We start from the raw sequence: 18,877 nt of genomic DNA, 5'->3' as shown, positions 1-18,877 counted from the left end.
ACATGTAGCATTAGGCACTTCCAAATACGTCACTGCCACTGTCACTGCTGTCAACTGTCATTGTATTGTCATGTTTATAGTAAATGTTCGAAGTCTATATAAATCTAATTAAACGTTCCTAAAAACTAAGAATGATAATTGATAATAGATAGTAAAGTGTTTCTAGTGCTATGAATTCTTCAGAAAACGTGCTAAAAGCCTCGCAAGGGGGCTTGCATTGCAGCAAAGATGCCTTAACTGACGTTTTCGGATGGTTTCTTCAAGTGTTATTAGCCTGTTTAGCCTTCACCTGTCTCATAGGTAACTGTCACTTTTCACCTATAAACCCTCTTACAGAAATTTTCAGCTAAAAGGTTTTGTGAGCCACGAAGTGAACGCCGTTCTTGGTTAATTTGGTTCTATGACACCTCAAAGCAAGGTATGGGGGCTATGGCTATACATCTGGCCAATGTATGGCTCGCAGGACAATACTTAGGCGATCCATGTACTTGGTACTTGATAAATTTCCTCTTGGATTCCTCCTTGGGGTTGTTTATTATATTCATAGGAATTCGTTTAAGTCAACATTTATCGAAAAGGAAAGGTTGGGAGGCGATTAATTTTGGGGAGTATGGAAAGCCACCGTCGGCAAATGCGTGGATGGCGCAGTGTTGTCTTTATGTGGGCCTTATGGCCATTGTTAAAGTGTCAATAACATTATTTATGCAGCTTGATTTTTGGGATGGCGTTAAAGATTTTATTTTATCGCCTATTGATAATCCCAAGGTGGAACTAGCATTTGTTATGCTCATCATACCGTTTTTCGTAAACGTAAGTTTTGTCATCAAGATGATTGCTTATAAATTTTAATGTTTACAGATGTTGATGTTTTGGGTCACTGATAACTTTCTTATGCATAAAAGTCACACTAAAAGACGTGCGAGAAGGACGAGTGCTGAAAATACTCTTTTGGCGCGAACTAAAGTCAAGTACAGAACAATTAAGAAAAAAATTAGAAGACGCGATTCGGAAAGTGATATTCTGCTTTCAGGAGATGATGAATTGTTAGACCCTGAATCAGTACCTATAAATGGACACGTGTTAACTTAAAATTGTGTTAGGCTGATTAAAATAATTAAGAGACTGTCCAAATATCATATTTGCAAAATCAAGTGCCTTAATGTGGTTACTTGTGCCAAATTATTTTAATCAGCGGTTTCAAAACGGCTGTAATTTTGTCTCTCCTTAAGCTCTAACGATTTAAGTTTAGTTAAATCTGGTTACCGTGAGATTAGTGATATCTAGGTTACTTCTGTAGGTGCTATTTATGAAACAAAATAGTCAAACGACTCTGTTTATATAGTAGTCATCATCAAGCCTGTGTAATGTATCAAATTTGGGATTGAACACCTCATAGAACCGTCCCATTTTTATTTATTTGGTTTTTGCATATTTATATTAATTACTCATTGACATTCCATATTCTCATCGAAAAATTTATCTCTTGTTTTAATCACGAACGTCATATCTTTACCATATTTATACCAAATATTTAGATATAAGAGTTTTTGTGTACAGAACGGATAATAAATCGATTTATTTTCGTAATAAACGGTTTTACTTACAAATTATGGAATATTAATTATCAACAGTACCGTTAAAGACTACGACCTAGTTTTAATTTGATGAATTAAAAAATTCTTGGCCTACTTGGCAAGAAAAATTACCATTTTCAAACAGAATGAGATCAACTGAAGTGGAAAGTGATTGAAGGTCAATAGAAACGTGTTCGATAAAAGTAATACTCTTTTTTTTATTGTTGCTATAAATTTTCGATATGTGATTTATATACATATAAAAGTTTCTAAAATTGTAATTTGTTATTCCACTTTTACTTTGTGTCACACCGCACAATCGTATAAAAATTGACTCATTTAAAACTAAACATGACTTAGGGCGAATTCACTTAACTAAGTGTTTTAAATCTATTTAGTATTGTAAATATTTACAACAAGCGACACAAAATAAAAGTTGAAGCTCTGTGTTGGGTATCCAGTCCTGCAGCGCTAAACTTCTAAAAAATAACAACTAAAACACTTATGGGGTGCCCTGGAAATTTACAATATACAATAGCCTAAACCTTACTGTAGCTGTACCTAACTTTGGTTGAGTATTTAAGTGGATACATTCCGCACAGAAAAATTACCCCACGCTTATTTTTCGTACAAATGGCTGCGACTTTGAATAAGTTATAATACAATAAATACGCCATATGTACAAAAATAAATTACGCAATCAGCTTAAAATTCAATAATTAAAACCGTTAAAATCTAAGACTCAAGGTACTGAAAAATCGCCCCACGTCCCGTGACGTGACCCAGCCCCGTAGTCACTTGGGCTGGTTATTGTAGTCGACGTAGACCCTAACCACTTCTCCCGAATACTTCCTCTGGGACGGCATAAAATAAAAGTCTGGCTGCATGTCCGGCATCGGTCTCTGTCTATCGTACGTCGTCCTTGGCAGTGAGAAAGTCGTCCTTTCTAGATTACCAGGATAGGCCCCTTTGGGCCGCTGCAAGGACCTCGTGTCGCCCATGTAATTACTCGCGTTCTGAGGAGGGACGGACGGGGGCCGGCCTTGAGGCCTCTGAATGCGATTGTTACTCTTCGGAGGGAGAGTATCGCTGCGTCCTTTGCCGTTCATTTGCTGTTTCTTCTCTTCGGCTTCGAAAGCGTCGAATGCGTAATTTGTGTTGGCGGCAGAGTAGTCTTTCCATGCAGAGTTTGGTATCAAACGGTCCTGGAAGAAGTCGAAATTAGGGATTTGATTCGAGGTTGAGGAGTTTTGAACCGAAACCGGACCCCTGGTGCAAATGCAAAACGTGCTATACCAAATTGACAAAACTCACCCCACTAGGCCCTGACTAGGGCTACCAGTGCCTAGAGCGCTCGATGGTGGCCACAGCCCAGTGGGGCAATGTCTCGCGACCTTGGTATGCACCCTGGTAATATATGGGGTCGAGCTGCACACTGTATACCCTCTACCAACAAGCACACAAACATTATTGCAGTTGCACCTTCGCCAGTCCAGAAAGACACTTTTAGAAATATTAAAACACTATAAATTGCGATTCAATTAATTTGATTTTGTTCATTTAAAATTGTTAGATACCTAAAAACGCATATTTCGGAATATATCGGTTAAAATTCGCAATTTATTAAAATTATACTCATTTTTAGCAGTATTTGTCTTTTTATATTTTGTCAAATCTTTTAGATTTTTAGATGATGATTTTGATGTTTTAATAGATTATTCTATTTAAACTTTAATTTATTTAAAATATAAGATTACAGCCAGAACAATATCTTTTGTGAATCAACCAAAATACAAGTTTTTTCAGCCATAATATATATTTCTAAAAATCCTTCAACTTTTTTATTGACTAAGCTTCAAATTCACCACATTCTTGCCGGTCTAATGTTTCCCAGAACTTTCCCAGTTATCTTGTGGTATCAACATGGCACGTGCGACAATGTTATTTGCGAAACTTTTACCCCGCTATTGACACTAAGCATTCAAGCATTAGACAACAAAAATGTTATGAACCTACTTGCCCTCTGTGGGGATCTCACAGTGATGTTACCTTATGACTCGACGAACTTCTGCTGGCGGCTTTATAAATTGTGCAACTAGCCTGAACTATAGCGACTAGAACCAAAGCTGCAATGCAGCCTAAAACTATATACAACTTGGCTTCGGATAAATTGAAGAAACTGTTGTCTTCTCTAGAAGAACTACCTTGGATGATGTTTGAAGTCACTGCAAATTCAAATTAAAGGTTGTGAGGAGACAAATATTCCGACTTACAGCTTTGAGGCTCAAAAACTAAATAAGCTGGATCTACTTTGAGATTACCAACTTTTCCGCTTCCTACACTTTCTTGCAGGATTTTGTGAACTTGTTCGTCGTTAGACTCGGGGCTGTCTGATAAAGAACGGCCTTTTTCGGCCATTGCTTTGTCAAGTTGGACGTTCATTGTGGCAACCAAATCATTACCTTCCCTAAAATTACCAATTAACACTTTTCCATTACTAGTCCCCTCTAACCTACTCTTTTAAATCCTCGATTACGGCTCGTCTAAACCCTGGCATCTTCATAAATATCGGTTTAAAATTATCGCTGATACTATTAGACAAATCATCATATTGCAGCGAGCCCGGTTTGGGGATAATGAAATTCTCTCCCAATTCCACAATTTTAACAGCAACGTTGTAGCTCAAACCTGGTGCTTCCGTAGTTGTCACAACATCGTCATCTACAAAATAAAACAATGACATATTGTAACATTCGAGTTGTGTTTTTTACCACTTCCGCAAGACTTGATACAAATTCTTTCCAAAGAAATGACTGGAACTGCTTCATGCTTCCGGATCTTTTTATTAACACTGTTGAAGATACCTCCTTTGACCGGGAACATCATGAAGAGGCAGTGGTCATCGGTGAAAGACAAGTCTTTGGGGTCGTTTGAAATACGTTTTCTGGTGAACGACAATGTGGTGACCCCATCAACTATGCGTCCTTCACTGTTGTAAATCCCTTGGGAACTGTCCAGGAATGGCTGGGTGTATCCACTTATCCAGGTGTCCATCAGGAAAGGTCGGCCGGTCTTGTCCACCCATCCCAGGATTGCATCAGTTTGACTCTAACATTCTTTATTTAACAGAAATTTTAAAATTTCCACCAAAGACATACCATTTTTTCATCATTCGAAAACGCTATTCCCGTCCAAAGGTCAGTATGACTCGTGGTTATCGTGAACCGAATTTCGTCTTTTCTCTGGACTTCCCACTTGGCTGTGTATTCACAAGTGTTGTTCAGAGTGTCGCAATTGCGAGGGTACCTCCACTCTCCCCCACATTCTGACGGGTTCATTCCTTGACTCGCCGTCTGATTGGCTCCTGACTCGATTGGGAGAGGTGACCCGCCAACAGGGATTGCCTTTTTCTCATCTGAATACAGTTCAATAAAATTGATTTATTATGAGTTTGTAGTTTAATTACCAAAAAAATTTATTGTAGAAACTCCTCTTTGGGATCTGTGTCCGTGATATTTGAGTTCGTCAGGTTTATAGAAATCTTTCACAGATGCTTTTGCTGTCTCCACTCCGGATTTGGGGACATGGACGTATTTCCCTGGTTCTTGTCCTTGGGCAAAAATGACATGCATTATTTTGTCTTCGATGCTATGGTCTGTTGGTTCGATTGCTTGTAGTTTTTTTCGGAAGACGATTGTGGTAATTCCATCTTTTTCGAAGCCCATGGCAGCAGTTAAGTCGTTCTTGCCGCCCCAGAAGTTGTCTTTTCTGGGAGTTGACCTGTCACGAGTGTAATAATCGGCGATTCTACTGGCTGTTCCTCGAGCTGAACCGATGACAATGTCGGTACAGTCCATGGGGTTAAAATCGTGACGAGGGGTGTATGGATTTAAAGTATCTACAGGTGTTAATAAAAAAATAATTAGAAACGTTCTTGTAATCCAATCTAGATTCAGTTAATAAGAAATGGAAAAATTACTACAGCATATAGTATATTCTACTGAAATAGTTAATACTTAAGTCTACTTAAAGTTATTTAAAGTTATCTACCTTCTTATGTACAGGCCTTTACCTTTCTTTCCAGTGGGTGCTACTTGTAGTTTGGGGTGAGCTTTAACCGATTCTAAGTGCGGTTCAGGGTTAGGTTCCGATTTGGGTTCAGGTTCTGGTTCAGATTTAGGTTCTGGTTTTGGTTCTGGCTCTGACTTGGGTTCAGGTTCCGGTTCCGACTTAGGTTCAGGAGCGGGTTCTAATTTAGGTTCGGGTTCTGACGTGGGTTCAGGTTCGGGTTCAGATTTAGGCTCTGGTTCTGGTTCTGACTTAGGTTCAGCGGTGGTTGGTTCTGGTTCTGCTTCCGGTTCCGCTACAGGTTCTACAAGGAAATAAGACCGGCCACCTCGATTAAGTGCCATACTAACCGCGGATAGTGCGTTAATAAGAAGAAAATTAACTTACCGCTGACTTCTCGTCGGCTTCGTCCTGCAATAACCGCGCAACTAAGTTAATGTTTTACTGCAACCAAGCACACGTACCTTGCTTTTTGCTAACCTGGAACGACACACTTGTCTCAACGACGTCAGCATTAGGGTGAATTTTCTGCAGTGGTGGAATTGCCGAACGTCTGGAATATTGCGATTTTTTAGATTTGTATTTTGTGGTGGTGGGTTCTGGTTCCGTCCCGGGTTCGCTCGTGGGTTCGGGTTCACTGGTGGGTTCAGGTTCGCTTGTTGGCTCTGGTTCACTTGTAGGTTCGGGCTCCGGTTCACTTTTAGCTTCCGGTTCCGGTTCGGCTTTACTTTCGGTGACCGGTGATTCGGTCACTCCAATTAAAGGGAAATTTTTGCAAGATTTGGTTAAAGATTGGGGTCGCCAGCCAAGACCAACATAACTGGTTCCATTGACGACCATAACAACTTCAATTTCCTTGTGTTCTTTAAGAATCCTCCAGTACAATCTGAAGGTATCGCTAAGCTTCCGATGAGTGTACGATTCGAAATCAATTTCAGTGTTTTTAACGGCAGAACCTGTAATTTTATTTACTCATAATCTTGAAAAGGTGTTAGTCATAAGCAAACAACTCACGTTTGTTACATCCGGGCCCGAACCAGCCTAACTGGCAATAACACTGCATTCGAGGGGCTGTTGTTGCTTGAACATCTACACACTTTCCGTGACTTCCGCAGTCGCTGTCCTCTAAACATTCATCGCGAAATTCGCAAAAGGTGCCATAATAAAGCCTGTCACATTTGCACCTCCCTAAAAGGTACCTTCCGTGATTGCTGCACACTTCCCTAAAGTCTTTTCCTGAAGAAAATTATGTAAAATACAGCGATACACAAAAGCGGAAAATTTTACTTGTTTTTATGTCGACGTCGGCACACGACCAAAATTTGTAATCGGCGCCCCATTCCAACGCCTGTCTGATTAACCTTAATGTACAATTCAGACAAGTAAAGTCTTTTGGTAGTTGCACTTGGAAGGATTGGGCCCTATTCTCCAAGAACTTATAATTAAAAACTTGCAACAAGAAAACGTAGTTTACTTACGTCGCATCACTTGAAACAAATTCCGACCCTTGAATTGTGGGAGTTAAATCTAAAATTGGTCTCTCGAGGTGATCTAGAAGTTGGATTTTAAACCCGCCCTAAAAACAACGATTAGAATCTTTACATTTTTATTTGAGAGGAGGCCTACCCGATGAGGATATCCTAAATGCCACGACACATTAAATTTGCCACCACTCAGAAAGGAGGTTTTAATGTTGCCTGCAAAAAAATAACAATATTAAGTTTTTGAATGACGTTTACACCATTTATTTTAATTAGTTAAAGAGTTGTTTTACACATAAATTATTTTCGTTTATAATTTTTTTACATGACAATTTATATTTTTATTTTCTTCTGGACCTCTAGATGTCTTGGCGAATTAATTCTCATCTGAGGATAACTACTTTGTGGTCGAAACGCATAGTGTTTGGTGTTTGGGTAGAAATTGTGTGTTAAATTACAGCCAATGCGCAAAATATTACCACGTGGTAATTATTCCGTTTTAAAGTGACTTCTAAGTTGAATAACAATTATTTACAGTAATAATGCATGGTTCGTGACTTGCTATTACCTTCGCCGTTTTCCCTCCCAAGATGAAAATTCATCCAAGATGGAGGTCATACATAAGCCTTGCAATAAAACACATAAGTAATTCCAATGAAAAAAATTCTTATATGATAATGTTTGCATTGTGTTCAATAAACTTGAATTAATCATTAGCCGCCTCTGATGCGCAAGATTTGCCTATATAATCCCCCTATAAATAATTTATGAAATTCCTGCTCATTTGTTGTGAAATAAACGCAATGTGTTTGTCGATTTCTAAATGCATTATTTTGGGACAACCCTCTGCAAACCCACTGGACTGATGAGTGTGAGTCTGAATCCGGCTTCAGGAACGCAAGACGCCCACCTCCGGCAAGCATTATAGCACAGCTATAGCATCATTAACTGGCCTTGAATTCCGGATTGAATCATTATGGCGGTGCATGTACTCTGTGTACTTATTCGGAATGTGAAAAATTAGCATTATTGCTGCCTTAAGTAACAGTGCATGCGTCAGATTTATTTATGTAAAAACTAATTTTTAGCAAAAAATCGCATTTGGAATCCCGTGAATTATTGTATTGTGAAATATCACGATAAGCTGCACCCATAAACTCACATTACTGTAAAATGGAGAAAATTCCATAGTATGAGAGGTATATTTAAATTATCATTTTACTACATATTGTATTCTAGACTTGATTTATGTCTGCAGCCTCTGGTTGATGACTTCAGAATAATGACTTTACTTCTATTTTTTACATGCAGAATCATTTTTAATATTTTGTCATGTTTTATAATAATGATTACTATCATCGATAAATTACTTAGCAAATAAACGAATCTGTCGTGCTAGACATCTGTATTTAACCAAGAGAAAGTAGGAAAAAGGCACTCCTAATTTAATTATTTAATTGTAATTGGTACTTTGTGTTTGTTTAAAGTCCTTAAAAATGAAAATAATTACACACTTTGCGAGTGCCTGCTTAATTGTACCCACAGAGAACACAAACAGACAAATATCAAGTCTCTTTTACAACCATTAGTAAAAATGAGGAGTGAAACAAATTACACAAATATTTGTAGTAATACCTATTAATTTCCAATTTTTATTACGTAACATAAAATTAACTTTCATAGTGAGTTTCAATCAAACCTTACCTCGACCGCAGAAATTACTAAAATAATTTTTAAATGATTACTGAAACCAAATAATTTTTCACTTGACCCATTGTATCCTATAAAGTCACAATTAAAGATGGCCAATTTGTTGCAAAAAAATACAACAAGATTTCGTCCTTGAATTTTTGTTAGATTAGTATTTGGTAAGTTTTAATGACAAAATTACCTAAAAAAAAAAAAACAAGTTTTCTAATATAGTATTAAACTTTTCTATTATTTTATTTATCCTTCCTTGATTGAAGATTTTATCTTTTTTATACACTAAGTTAAACAATGACAACTTTTAATTTCTAAAAAAGCTAAAAACGTAAAACAATAAGAATAAAATTCTTATAATAACCTTTTCTGTTATTTAATTTTTTTATAATGTGAACAATTTAATTCGCAGATTTATTGTTAACATTTTCTCCTTTCTCCCAAAGTTATGTCATTATTACTTGCTGTAGACACATAACAATTTTATTACGTCCGCCTTAGAAAACTACATTACTCTTAATAATGCGTTTAAAAAATAAATGGCTTATATCGAGGAACATGTCAGCTATACGTAACCTGAATAAAATGACTATATAGTACAAGTTTCCGTACGTGATTTTCATGAAAAATTAAACAATTTCGAATTGTTGCCCCCTTGCTGTAACATCCACTTAAAACCAAACATAAAATCAATAATTAAAAGTTTACTAAACTTATTAACCTTCAGTGAAACAACTTGTCAATTTTGTTTTGTTTACATTTTTTTTGGAGGCTATGAGCCATATACATTGTGCAAACTGAACTTTCTCTAAATTTTTCACGGTGAATATTCTTGAAAATAAATATTTGGGCAGTGTATGCAAATTGGCTAAAAGCGTTGCAATTTGCAATTTAAATGAAAATGCAAAAACGGTTTTATCAGTAAAATATTCACGTACCGAAATTCCAACAAGTTTTATTGACAGTAAGTTGAAAATTATTCAATTAGTGTAACTTTAGTAAACGTTCATTCAACATTTGTTGGACAAACTTCAAACAATATCGAAGCACAAACATGTATATAAGAGTTTTCTTTCACCTAATTTGCAATTTTTCATTATTTTAAACAAACTCACTTATGTAAATTGTAGGCAATAAATGCGATGATTTAATCCTCTGAAATATTGGATTAGAAAGGATCAAAACTATATTTAAATAACGTTTCGTTAATCAAATCATTTTTCAACCGCAATTATCAGATAATCAAAGCTTAACTAGATACATTATTAATATGTTTGATGTCCTCTCACTTGTTCTCATTGACCAGTTGAAGATTCTAGATTTGGATGTAATGAAAATTATTACATAATATTTAAGAGCAGAAGCTTTTTATTACATCTCTTGATTTGTGATACCTTTGTGATAATAAATTTTCGAAAATATAGGTCACTAACTGATAAATAACACTGTTGGGTAAAACCCTGTTATATTTTGCTAAAAGGCAAAAATAATACATTTCGCAAAATAAATAATTACTTAAAAATATAATAAACAATGAACTCGCTAGTGCTATAAACAAACATTGTGTTTAGCTAATGATGAATTTATGAGAAAATCTGCATTCAGAAGATTCACACAAATTGGCTCGTTTGAAGACAGTTAAGGCGTCAAAACGAATTCTTATGTAACAATGTTATAAAATTAATTGGTTTACCTTTAGGCATTCCACACGGTGCTTTCGTTCTAGAGCTGTCTAAGAAGTCGAGATCATATTTTCGGGCCGGCGGAAACGTAAGTGCCACATGTCCTTCTGCAGAAGACGCCAAAAAGACGACACCCACAAGAAGAAGAATTGGCAGGGACGCCTTTGGTCTCATTTTTCACGAAGCTGAACACGGAAGAAACATAACTGGTGATACCTGTAAAAAATCTTGTTTTGAAAATTAAGTAGAGAAAGAGGACACAAGGTTTCACGACCTTGTTCTTTTATATAAAAATGCAGAATGTTGTGATAATGAATGTGGAAACACCTCCCATTGGCCAAATTAGAATTCAAAAAGGATAAGAATTGGGTGTGTTCATTGTTTAGCAAGAGGAATAGCAAAAGATTTCCAATTAATTGTCTAAAGTATCTTATGCAAGGGGTTTCGCAACTTGGCGATTTTCTACTGCTTAGGTGTTCTTTGATACATGTTATTGGCTTTTTGCCGATTTTCCAACTCAAGAATTTCGATTGTAACAGATAGAGACGAGGTAGAGCGGATCGAATTAAATGCGATTGCCACAATTTAAATCAATTGCGAGTTTCTTGACTTTGCTTGGAAATTCGTGTCGCTGATTAATCTAATTAAAAATAATTTCTCATAATTCATTCATTAAAAGCGACCCGATTTGCGTAACGACCAATTATGCAGGACAGTTGGAAAATCTGGAAGTGTCGCAATGCTGTGAGAGCACCAATTTGTGACGTTACTCTCACAGGTGGCAGGATTTTTCTCGTCTTTAGACATCATCTCGTCATTGTCGAGTTTGAGCATTGAAAACTTGAAACTGTTACCGTCATTTACAACATCTGGGCCAGCAAGTTGACTGAAAAGGCGGCGACGGGTAGCGAAAGTTCATTTCATAATGACACGCTGTGTACTTTTATCTTGTACATGCGTGAGATGTTTCGTCACCAGATTCCATCAGGGTCGCGTTAGATAATTGCTGGGGGACTGATCATCAGCACCTTACATGCATTTTCATGTGGAGGAGCGCCGGAAGGCGGCCGACCGCGATTTCTCTTCTTGTACGAAAGTTCCGCCTCGAGGACCGGGACGTGACGGAATTGGTGACTTGTTGGGTTTGGGATGGGGGAAGACCAAGAACTTCCTTGGAAAAGTGGATAGGTGCGCCGAAAATTCGGAAAATTTGGTAAAAGCCAGAAATCAAGGAACATATTTTTTGAAGGGGATTTTCGACTAATTACGAATAGTGATCTCATGACGATAACGTTTCGTATTGGTCGAATTATCTGATTTTACGTCGTTAAACTAATTTACATAGTGGACGGAATATTTCAAGGAAATGGTAAAATTTTTACGAATTGGAAGTAAGATATGAGGAAAGGTGTCAATGTAACACATGTTTAACATGTCATTGCTTTTAATACTCGCATTAAATGTTTGTCCGTTTTTATCCTAACGTGAAAATAACCAACTTATTGTGTCTGTAATTTGAGAAGTTACTGCTTTTTTATCTGTCATTTTTTTACTTATTGACTAGGATTTATAATAAAAAAATTCTATAACTTTTTTGTAGAAATATTCATATTCTTTAAAACTGTGCAAAAATATTCTTACACTATGTAGTGTTCGAATTGTCACAAGTAACACTATCTTGACAAATACAAATTTTTGGTTCAAACTGTTTCTAAAGTTAAGTCGTAGAAAAAGTATAGTACCTATGCAAGTCTTTTATTAGAATAGCATATTCTATCCAAACTTTAATTTTTCAATAACACGAGCAAAACTTCTTAACAGCTGGTAATATTTTTTTTTTAATTTGGTTGTGAAAAGCAACCACTGTGATGTCATTTTAGTTGTCAAATGTTTTAATTTTATCACTAGATATAAAATATGACATTATTTTATCACCAGTGTTAAAATAGGCTAAAAATAACACTATTTTCATAGCAACGCAACGAATCACAGATTTAAAATTCGAATTTGATGCCTATGTTTTTCACAACCTAGGTAATTGGAAAAAAATATTGTTTGAAACACGATGCAAAATGGCTGTTTTTTGCACAAATCTTCACGTTTAGTGAAAAACACGCTCATTTTGCAACTTGTTGCATAAATAGCTATTATTTAGAGCTATTATTAAAACAGTAGTTTGCAAATCATCTTTCAATGTAATTTTTACTAAATAATGGGAGTATTTAAACGTTTTAGAAAACTTCTTCATTGCAATAAATAATATTTCTTCCAGTGGAAATATTTTTTAAGCGTCAAAATTGTTTGTAATATTACTATTGAAAATCGTAGTTTTTGTCATTTCCACCCGACTAGACATCACAACCTCGAATTTTTTTCACCCAATGCCATACCTACTTCCTACAATGCTACCAATTTGTCTTGTGTAAGCTATCATATTTATTGTTAGTTAGTTTAACATAAAATTAAATGGAAGAATCTTTGTAAATGGGAAAATTCACTCGAAAGCTCGCGATCCTTTTTGGAAAAAATGAGATTTCTACACATCAAGTGTACTTTTTACTAGGTCTGATTTTACTTTTCAAAGTCTAGAGAGTCGATATAAATAATTTTCTCTTGCGATTTGTATTTGGAGCGTTTAAATGCCACGTCATGAATGAAACAAACCTGAAGCCGTATTAATAGAAAAGTTATTTCCACTTTTGCGAGATAACCACATACCGACTCTCACTAAAAACAGAAATGTTCAACAAAAGAAACGCTCCTTACATGGGAGGAGCAGTAAATCAAGTTTTATGTGCGTACGAGGTATAGATTTAGCAGTAACGGAAGTGCTTACAGCCTTATTAAGTCGCAGGTAGTCAATTATTGCATTATGTAGAGTGTATATTCGTACGACAACTTTGCATGCATTTCACCGATTTATTTTTCACCTTTGGGTATATCAAGATTATCGAGCAAGAAACCAGTTTTTAAATGCTTTTCGAGTGCAACCTGAACTTAATAAATTGTGGAATTCATGTTGTCATTAGAAGATATTTTAGGCACGGCTTGAACACATCTGAAAAACTGAAACAATTCAGATTCTAGAAGTATGAGTGAAAGTCACATTGTTTTACAAGGAGCGCGAGCGCAAATTGTTGAGGTTGGTAATGCGGAAGTTCGACTTCTTCGTCTGAATTATCTCATATCTCGTGAATCAATGCTGAAACGTTATAGAGTTAAAGAACCATTTCACATCTGTGGTATGGCGATGGTGCGGTAAAGGTACCGTTAATGCGCAGGAATTTGTAGGTGCCCAAGCAGGTGCCATTCAACTATATCTGCCAAAATGAATAAAATAGTATTTTTTTAAGTGATCGTCTGCAAAGTAGGTAAAAAAAATGGCAAAACTATAACTATAACTATGTATGAAAATGGAATGTCTCCAAATATGTTATAGCTTTAGGCTGACGAGAATCTATTGACAAATGAGCAAATGTTCGACCAAGAAGTCAATGCCGGTTTATTGACCTCTAATAAAATCACAGCAAATTTTATTGGCATGTAAAAGCCATCTTCGTATGGCAACAGCGTATATCTATTATATGATATGTCTTTGATTTTCAGTATTTCTACAACAACACAATAATAATATATTAAATATGTACTGAACTTGTTCATGAGAAAATGTAAAACACCTGAGACAATAAATTTTATCCTTGACAAAACTGAATGACAATACATACATACCTACATATAAGATATCTACGTGTGAATAGAATATTTCTGTTATATTTTCAGTTAGTACTTTTTCATTTATTTTACTCTTGAAAGATCAAAAATCAATGAATAAATATGAAGGTCAGCTTCAAATGCAAAAATTTGTTTTTATAACATGTAGTTATAAAGAAAAAAATCTAAACACATCAAAAGTTATTTTTTCATTTCTCTTGTATGTTTAAAACACAAATTTTTGAAAGAAATAAGGAACTTAAGTTTCACAAATTTAATTAACGGAAAAACATTTTTCGTAGAAATGCATCCTGAATAAATATTGAAATTGAAAAAATCGTTTTTTGACTTTCTCTAGCATCATGAGTACATTAACTACAATACAAGAAAATAAACACTAACAATAATAAGTAGGTTGTTATAAAAACGAAAATAATGAAAACAACAAAACTGTCACTTTGGTTTTCTACGAAATCATCGTTGCTTTATCGCTTTATTCCAAAAAGAGTTTATCAATAAGCTGCGGTGGCTAGTTAGATATTTGAAGCAAGATCTTTATTCGAAGTAATCTATAAAAACTAATCAATAAATCAAAATTTACTAAGTAATTATGGAACTTTAAAACCTCGGAAGTTTCGAGAAATGTTCGTGTATATGGGCAATGCTGTCCGGCCCCTGGAAGTTAATTTAAAAATCTTACTTCTGGAAAAAGGTATTACTGAGAAAATATCGAGTTTTCTTAACGGTATTTGTTTTATACATCAAGAAATAATTTAGAATTATGTAATCTGATAATACACAAACACAACTAATTAAGTTTATGAGCAAAAAATACAAATATGTAATATAATTGTTGATAGACAAGTTTTCAAACTGCGGTTTTGAATAAATTAATAACGTAATTAAATGATTTAAAGGAAAAACAACATATTTTAATAAAAAAATGGAATGGTAAATTAAAAGAATGCGGTTCTTCCAAAGCCGAATGACATCAGAGTTTTATAATCTTAAGTACATACATCTTGACATCATCAAATCATCAAAAAAGAAGATTTCGATGACTTCACATAATTTTTAATTGAATTTTTTCACAGTTTTGATTATGGTAAAAAGTAAATGACAATGACAGGATCCACACAAGGAAAAGGGAGCCGATTTCACAAATTTCCTTTAGTTGCTCGAAACACATTTACAATTAAAATTCAACAATGAATATATTCTGTAATTTTGCCAAGCATAATTTTCTAATATTCCACTCGCATTTATCACCAGAAACAATTAAATTGTAGCTTAAACAATAACCAAATTTAGCATAAATATGTGAAAGTGTTTAAACGTATGACGAACTAGTATTCACTTAATTGGTGAGAATATCCAAAGGAAGAAGCAATATCCTATTATGATCACTGGCTTGTACTACGTTGACAACTATATGTGAAAAACTTTCATTTTCTGTGATATCTTTAACACAACATTCTTAAAAGCGCACTTTGTTGAAGATTCTTTATTTAAAATAAAAATTAACACCTCAATAGTTAACCCAAGAATAATAATGAAATGTTCCAACACTCCATCAAATTCATTTGTACAAAATTTGAAAACAATAATAAACATTAAAACAATGCTAAATGTGATAAAAATCAACAAGCAACAAATTAGTGAATCACTGAATAGTGTTTTGTAGAACAGTGTAATAAATGTTGCTATAATCAGAAACAGTATAAAAAAGTACAGTTTTACAATTTTCTGTATATTCAGTAAGTGTCTTAAACAATATACTTTTTGCCAGGTTTCGATTCACTTGAGTGAATTTGAACATTGTAATGCAGATGCATTATACCAGAAGCGGTGATTTGTGGTGTGCATTCTTCATTCTGTCTCACGTAGAAAACTAATATTTTGCACAAGATAATTCAAAAACGGACTAATTACCCAGCAATTATCATCGTTAACAGTCGGTACATAAAGCTAATTGCGATGTGCGGCTCCTCTCAAATACCGTTAAGTCAAAATCCTGTCATATATTAAGTACTTCATGGTGGAATTTCTCGCTGAAATTTCTCTACACGACTGATTAAAAAATTTGCAACGGTTAATAACCCTATTAAAACTAAATTTTTGTTTCCGACACTACACGAGATTAATTAGAAATTACACACTTTCTCATATACTTTTCTAAATTATTCATCCGATAATGTTTACGGCGAATTCTCATGAATGAAGAGTAAGATATGTGTGTGTAAGGTTGAGATACCGTAGACTGATACAACAGACACTTCCTGTGGTTTAAAGAGAAAAACCATGAATGTTTAATGAATAAACAACAATCAGTAAGACGTTAAAAGTCGTGTGCAATGCTCTCTGACCCAAAGCTATGCAATCCCGAGATTCAGAAGAAATTAAAAGTAGGTAAGAATAAGTGATCGGTGCAATATCATGAATGGTTTCAATGGAACAATGAAGATTGAGTGAAAACTGCAAGAATGTATCTAATTGTTGTGAATCCTGATCTTATCACTGCCTGAATGGTGTTGGGTTGTAATTTGCCCGAGATTTTTCGAATTAGCACAAAACTTAAAAAAAAATGGAGCTTGTTGATGAAAAAATCAGATTAATATGTACCTGATTTCAACTTTGTATAACAATTAGGAAAGGAAGTAAATTCCTGCATTTGGAGATAACAACATAAAGTATTACGTTGGCAACGCTTCGGCGATTACGCATTTCTCTTTGCAGAAAAAAAGTGGACTATACACACACTGATTGTTTTTGAAAAATTCGATATAGGTGGTCCAAAATTGCGCCACGAGTTCAGCATCTTCGCAATCCGCGATACTTTCTCTCTTTTAACAAATTGTTTACTCGAAATTGCGCAATTGAAGCGCAAATATGCAATAAATCTTCATCGGAATGACGAGGTCTTTTGAAGGTAGGTGACTCGGTCCAATATTAACCGGCGAAGGTCAACTGGTCAATGGAGGTAACTCAAACTCTGAATCTACATTCCTCCGTGTTATTCGCCATGTGCGTCATCCCCGAAATAAGGGTCAAATCGGTGTTGGTGGCAAAATTTTGGGCGAAAGAGCACACATACCTGCCGCAGTAACAAGAAAATCCCACTAGACCACTCGTTGAAGTCACCACAACGCGCTGTCTTTCCGCGCAAGTACGATTCAAACACTTTCTAAGTCGGTACTAGTTGTATCGAGAAATTTTACTTGAAGAAGGTGATATCGACGTGGAGAGGGGTTCACCTCACCTGTTGAGCTGAGAGGAGTGTGAGGTCCACTACGATTAAACAATTACAAAATAACAAGTGGGGATAAGAGGTTCGGAAATTCGGTTAAGAATCAATGAAATTTTAAGGAAGAGGAAATTAATATGTATTGGGCAGCTTTTGGAATGCGATTAAGAAATCCTAGTTTCTAATACTGGCAATTATTTATATTGGGTGGTAATTTGGATAATGATTTTTGTCGCTTCAAGGACGGGAGTGACGAAATCTAAAGTTTTGCATTTGTAAATTTGACTCTAGAATAATATTTGTTATGTTTAGTAGTCTATAAGTGGACCAGCTCCTACTTAAATGAAAATAAAACAGTCAAAACCCACGAGGTACGTAATTTATTCATAGATAAATACAGTACCCATCTATCAAATCAATTCAGAAAAAATTTCAAATAGAAACTTCATAATAACTAGGTAAAAAAGGAAATTAAATAACTGGAAGGAAGATTAAGTTTGCTCGAGTAGATATTCCACAATTTTTGTAACATAATTTGTTTGAATTTACAATAATATTGAATTCTTTCCCCAGAAATGATTGATTAATCTTTTATTTATTACTAATAGGGTTAGTTCATAGAAGGCGAATTAAAAATTAATTCGTTGTTAAATGTTAATGTGCGATTAGCCCATGAATTTGAGCATCTGGTTTTCTGGTTGGTTTAATTTAGTCACATGAACAGTTAAACTGACGTTTGATAGCAATTAATAACGCTAACGATTTTATAACTATTAAAATATGTTTTAAAAATTAAAATTTCAAGGATTTTGTCCTACTTAAAAAGATAAAAATTTAAAGACTTTGTCCTGTTTTAAAAGTATATTAAAAAAAAGCTAAAATTTGAAAGGATTTCGGCCTTTTTAAATTTGTAGTGTTTGTATCTATCAAGACAAATCAAAATTTTAACTGTTTTAAGCAATTAACTAACTAAATGGATAACACACAGTTCACTAAGGTTATTTCATTAGCAAAGAAAAAGTATAATATTATTTAATATCTATACATTATAGCAGTACATAACACACTTTTTGTGGATGTACGAGTACCTATACTTATACATATCAAAAAAATATTACTTATGTTTTCAGTTTTTGCATCAAATTGAATGAAACCTCACTGTATTTGTCAGTTAAATATTATTATTTTTCTACAATATACCTAGTTGCAGAGTATTGTAATGTCAATGCCACAATCTTTATGTCCCCGATTCCCAGAAATTAATTTTTATTCAGCGTTATGTAGATAGACCACCAACAATACTCTCAGATTATTCACTTCGCGATATTGGATTTTCCAGATCCACATTTAAACCTGTAAAATTGCGCACACACGTATACACCATCAACACCACTCAAACTACTCGCAACTAAAAAA

General features: G+C 34.8%; 2 protein-coding genes across 4 annotated transcripts; one reads left to right on the top strand and one right to left on the bottom strand.

The window, feature by feature from the left end:
• Positions 1 to 28: 28 nt before the first annotated feature.
• On the top strand, positions 29 to 1,601 carry LOC123012092 (store-operated calcium entry regulator STIMATE-like). Its single transcript, XM_044409885.1, has 3 exons — positions 29 to 300; positions 347 to 810; positions 859 to 1,601. The coding sequence occupies exons 1-3, from the start codon at positions 171 to 173 to the stop codon at positions 1,087 to 1,089; spliced, it is 825 nt and encodes a 274-aa protein (XP_044265820.1). The 5' UTR covers positions 29 to 170; the 3' UTR covers positions 1,090 to 1,601.
• Positions 1,602 to 1,772: 171 nt separating this feature from the next.
• Positions 1,773 to 17,464, bottom strand: LOC123012091. 3 transcript variants are annotated; one of them, XM_044409883.1, is made up of 17 exons: positions 17,312 to 17,464; positions 10,518 to 10,722; positions 7,269 to 7,339; positions 7,121 to 7,218; positions 6,930 to 7,063; positions 6,657 to 6,878; positions 6,107 to 6,598; positions 6,030 to 6,053; positions 5,647 to 5,946; positions 5,041 to 5,472; positions 4,733 to 4,989; positions 4,346 to 4,682; positions 4,091 to 4,295; positions 3,848 to 4,041; positions 3,624 to 3,799; positions 2,889 to 3,020; positions 2,639 to 2,779 (listed from the first exon to the last, which is right to left on the bottom strand). In XM_044409883.1, exons 2-16 carry the CDS (start codon positions 10,678 to 10,680, stop codon positions 2,910 to 2,912), a joined length of 3,216 nt encoding a protein of 1,071 aa, XP_044265818.1. In that variant the 5' UTR covers positions 10,681 to 10,722; positions 17,312 to 17,464; the 3' UTR covers positions 2,639 to 2,779; positions 2,889 to 2,909. The 3 variants fall into 3 exon arrangements, with proteins under 3 accessions (XP_044265817.1, XP_044265818.1, XP_044265819.1); XM_044409882.1 differs by lacking the exon at positions 2,889 to 3,020 and having other exon boundaries at positions 1,773 to 2,779; XM_044409884.1 differs by lacking the exon at positions 2,889 to 3,020 and having other exon boundaries at positions 2,643 to 2,779; positions 3,591 to 3,799.
• Between the last annotated feature and the right edge of the window lie 1,413 nt (positions 17,465 to 18,877).

Source organism: Tribolium madens, unplaced genomic scaffold (genome assembly GCF_015345945.1).
Source record: "Tribolium madens isolate multiple individuals breed KSU strain unplaced genomic scaffold, Tmad_KSU_1.1 Scaffold_91;HRSCAF=231;Tcas5.2_LG7, whole genome shotgun sequence".
In the NCBI taxonomy this organism is placed as follows: domain Eukaryota; kingdom Metazoa; phylum Arthropoda; class Insecta; order Coleoptera; family Tenebrionidae; genus Tribolium; species Tribolium madens.
This window is presented reverse-complemented; position numbering and strand designations above follow the sequence as displayed.

What these genes read in the sequence shown, in the direction of transcription:
- LOC123012092 (XM_044409885.1), top strand. Translation starts at nt 171, where the DNA reads ATGAATTCTTCAGAAAACGTGCTAAAAGCCTCGCAAGGGGGCTTGCAT. An exon ending in AGCCTTCACCTGTCTCATAG is followed by an intron (nt 301 to 346) that starts GTAACTGTCACT and finishes AGAAATTTTCAG; the next exon opens with CTAAAAGGTTTTGTGAGCCA. An exon ending in TCATACCGTTTTTCGTAAAC is followed by an intron (nt 811 to 858) that starts GTAAGTTTTGTC and finishes TAATGTTTACAG; the next exon opens with ATGTTGATGTTTTGGGTCAC.
- LOC123012091 (XM_044409882.1), bottom strand. Translation starts at nt 10,680, where the DNA reads ATGAGACCAAAGGCGTCCCTGCCAATTCTTCTTCTTGTGGGTGTCGTC. An exon ending in ATTTAGGATATCCTCATCGG is followed by an intron (nt 7,219 to 7,268) that starts GTAGGCCTCCTC and finishes CGTTGTTTTTAG; the next exon opens with GGCGGGTTTAAAATCCAACT. An exon ending in TATCAAGTCTTGCGGAAGTG is followed by an intron (nt 4,296 to 4,345) that starts GTAAAAAACACA and finishes TTTATTTTGTAG; the next exon opens with ATGACGATGTTGTGACAACT.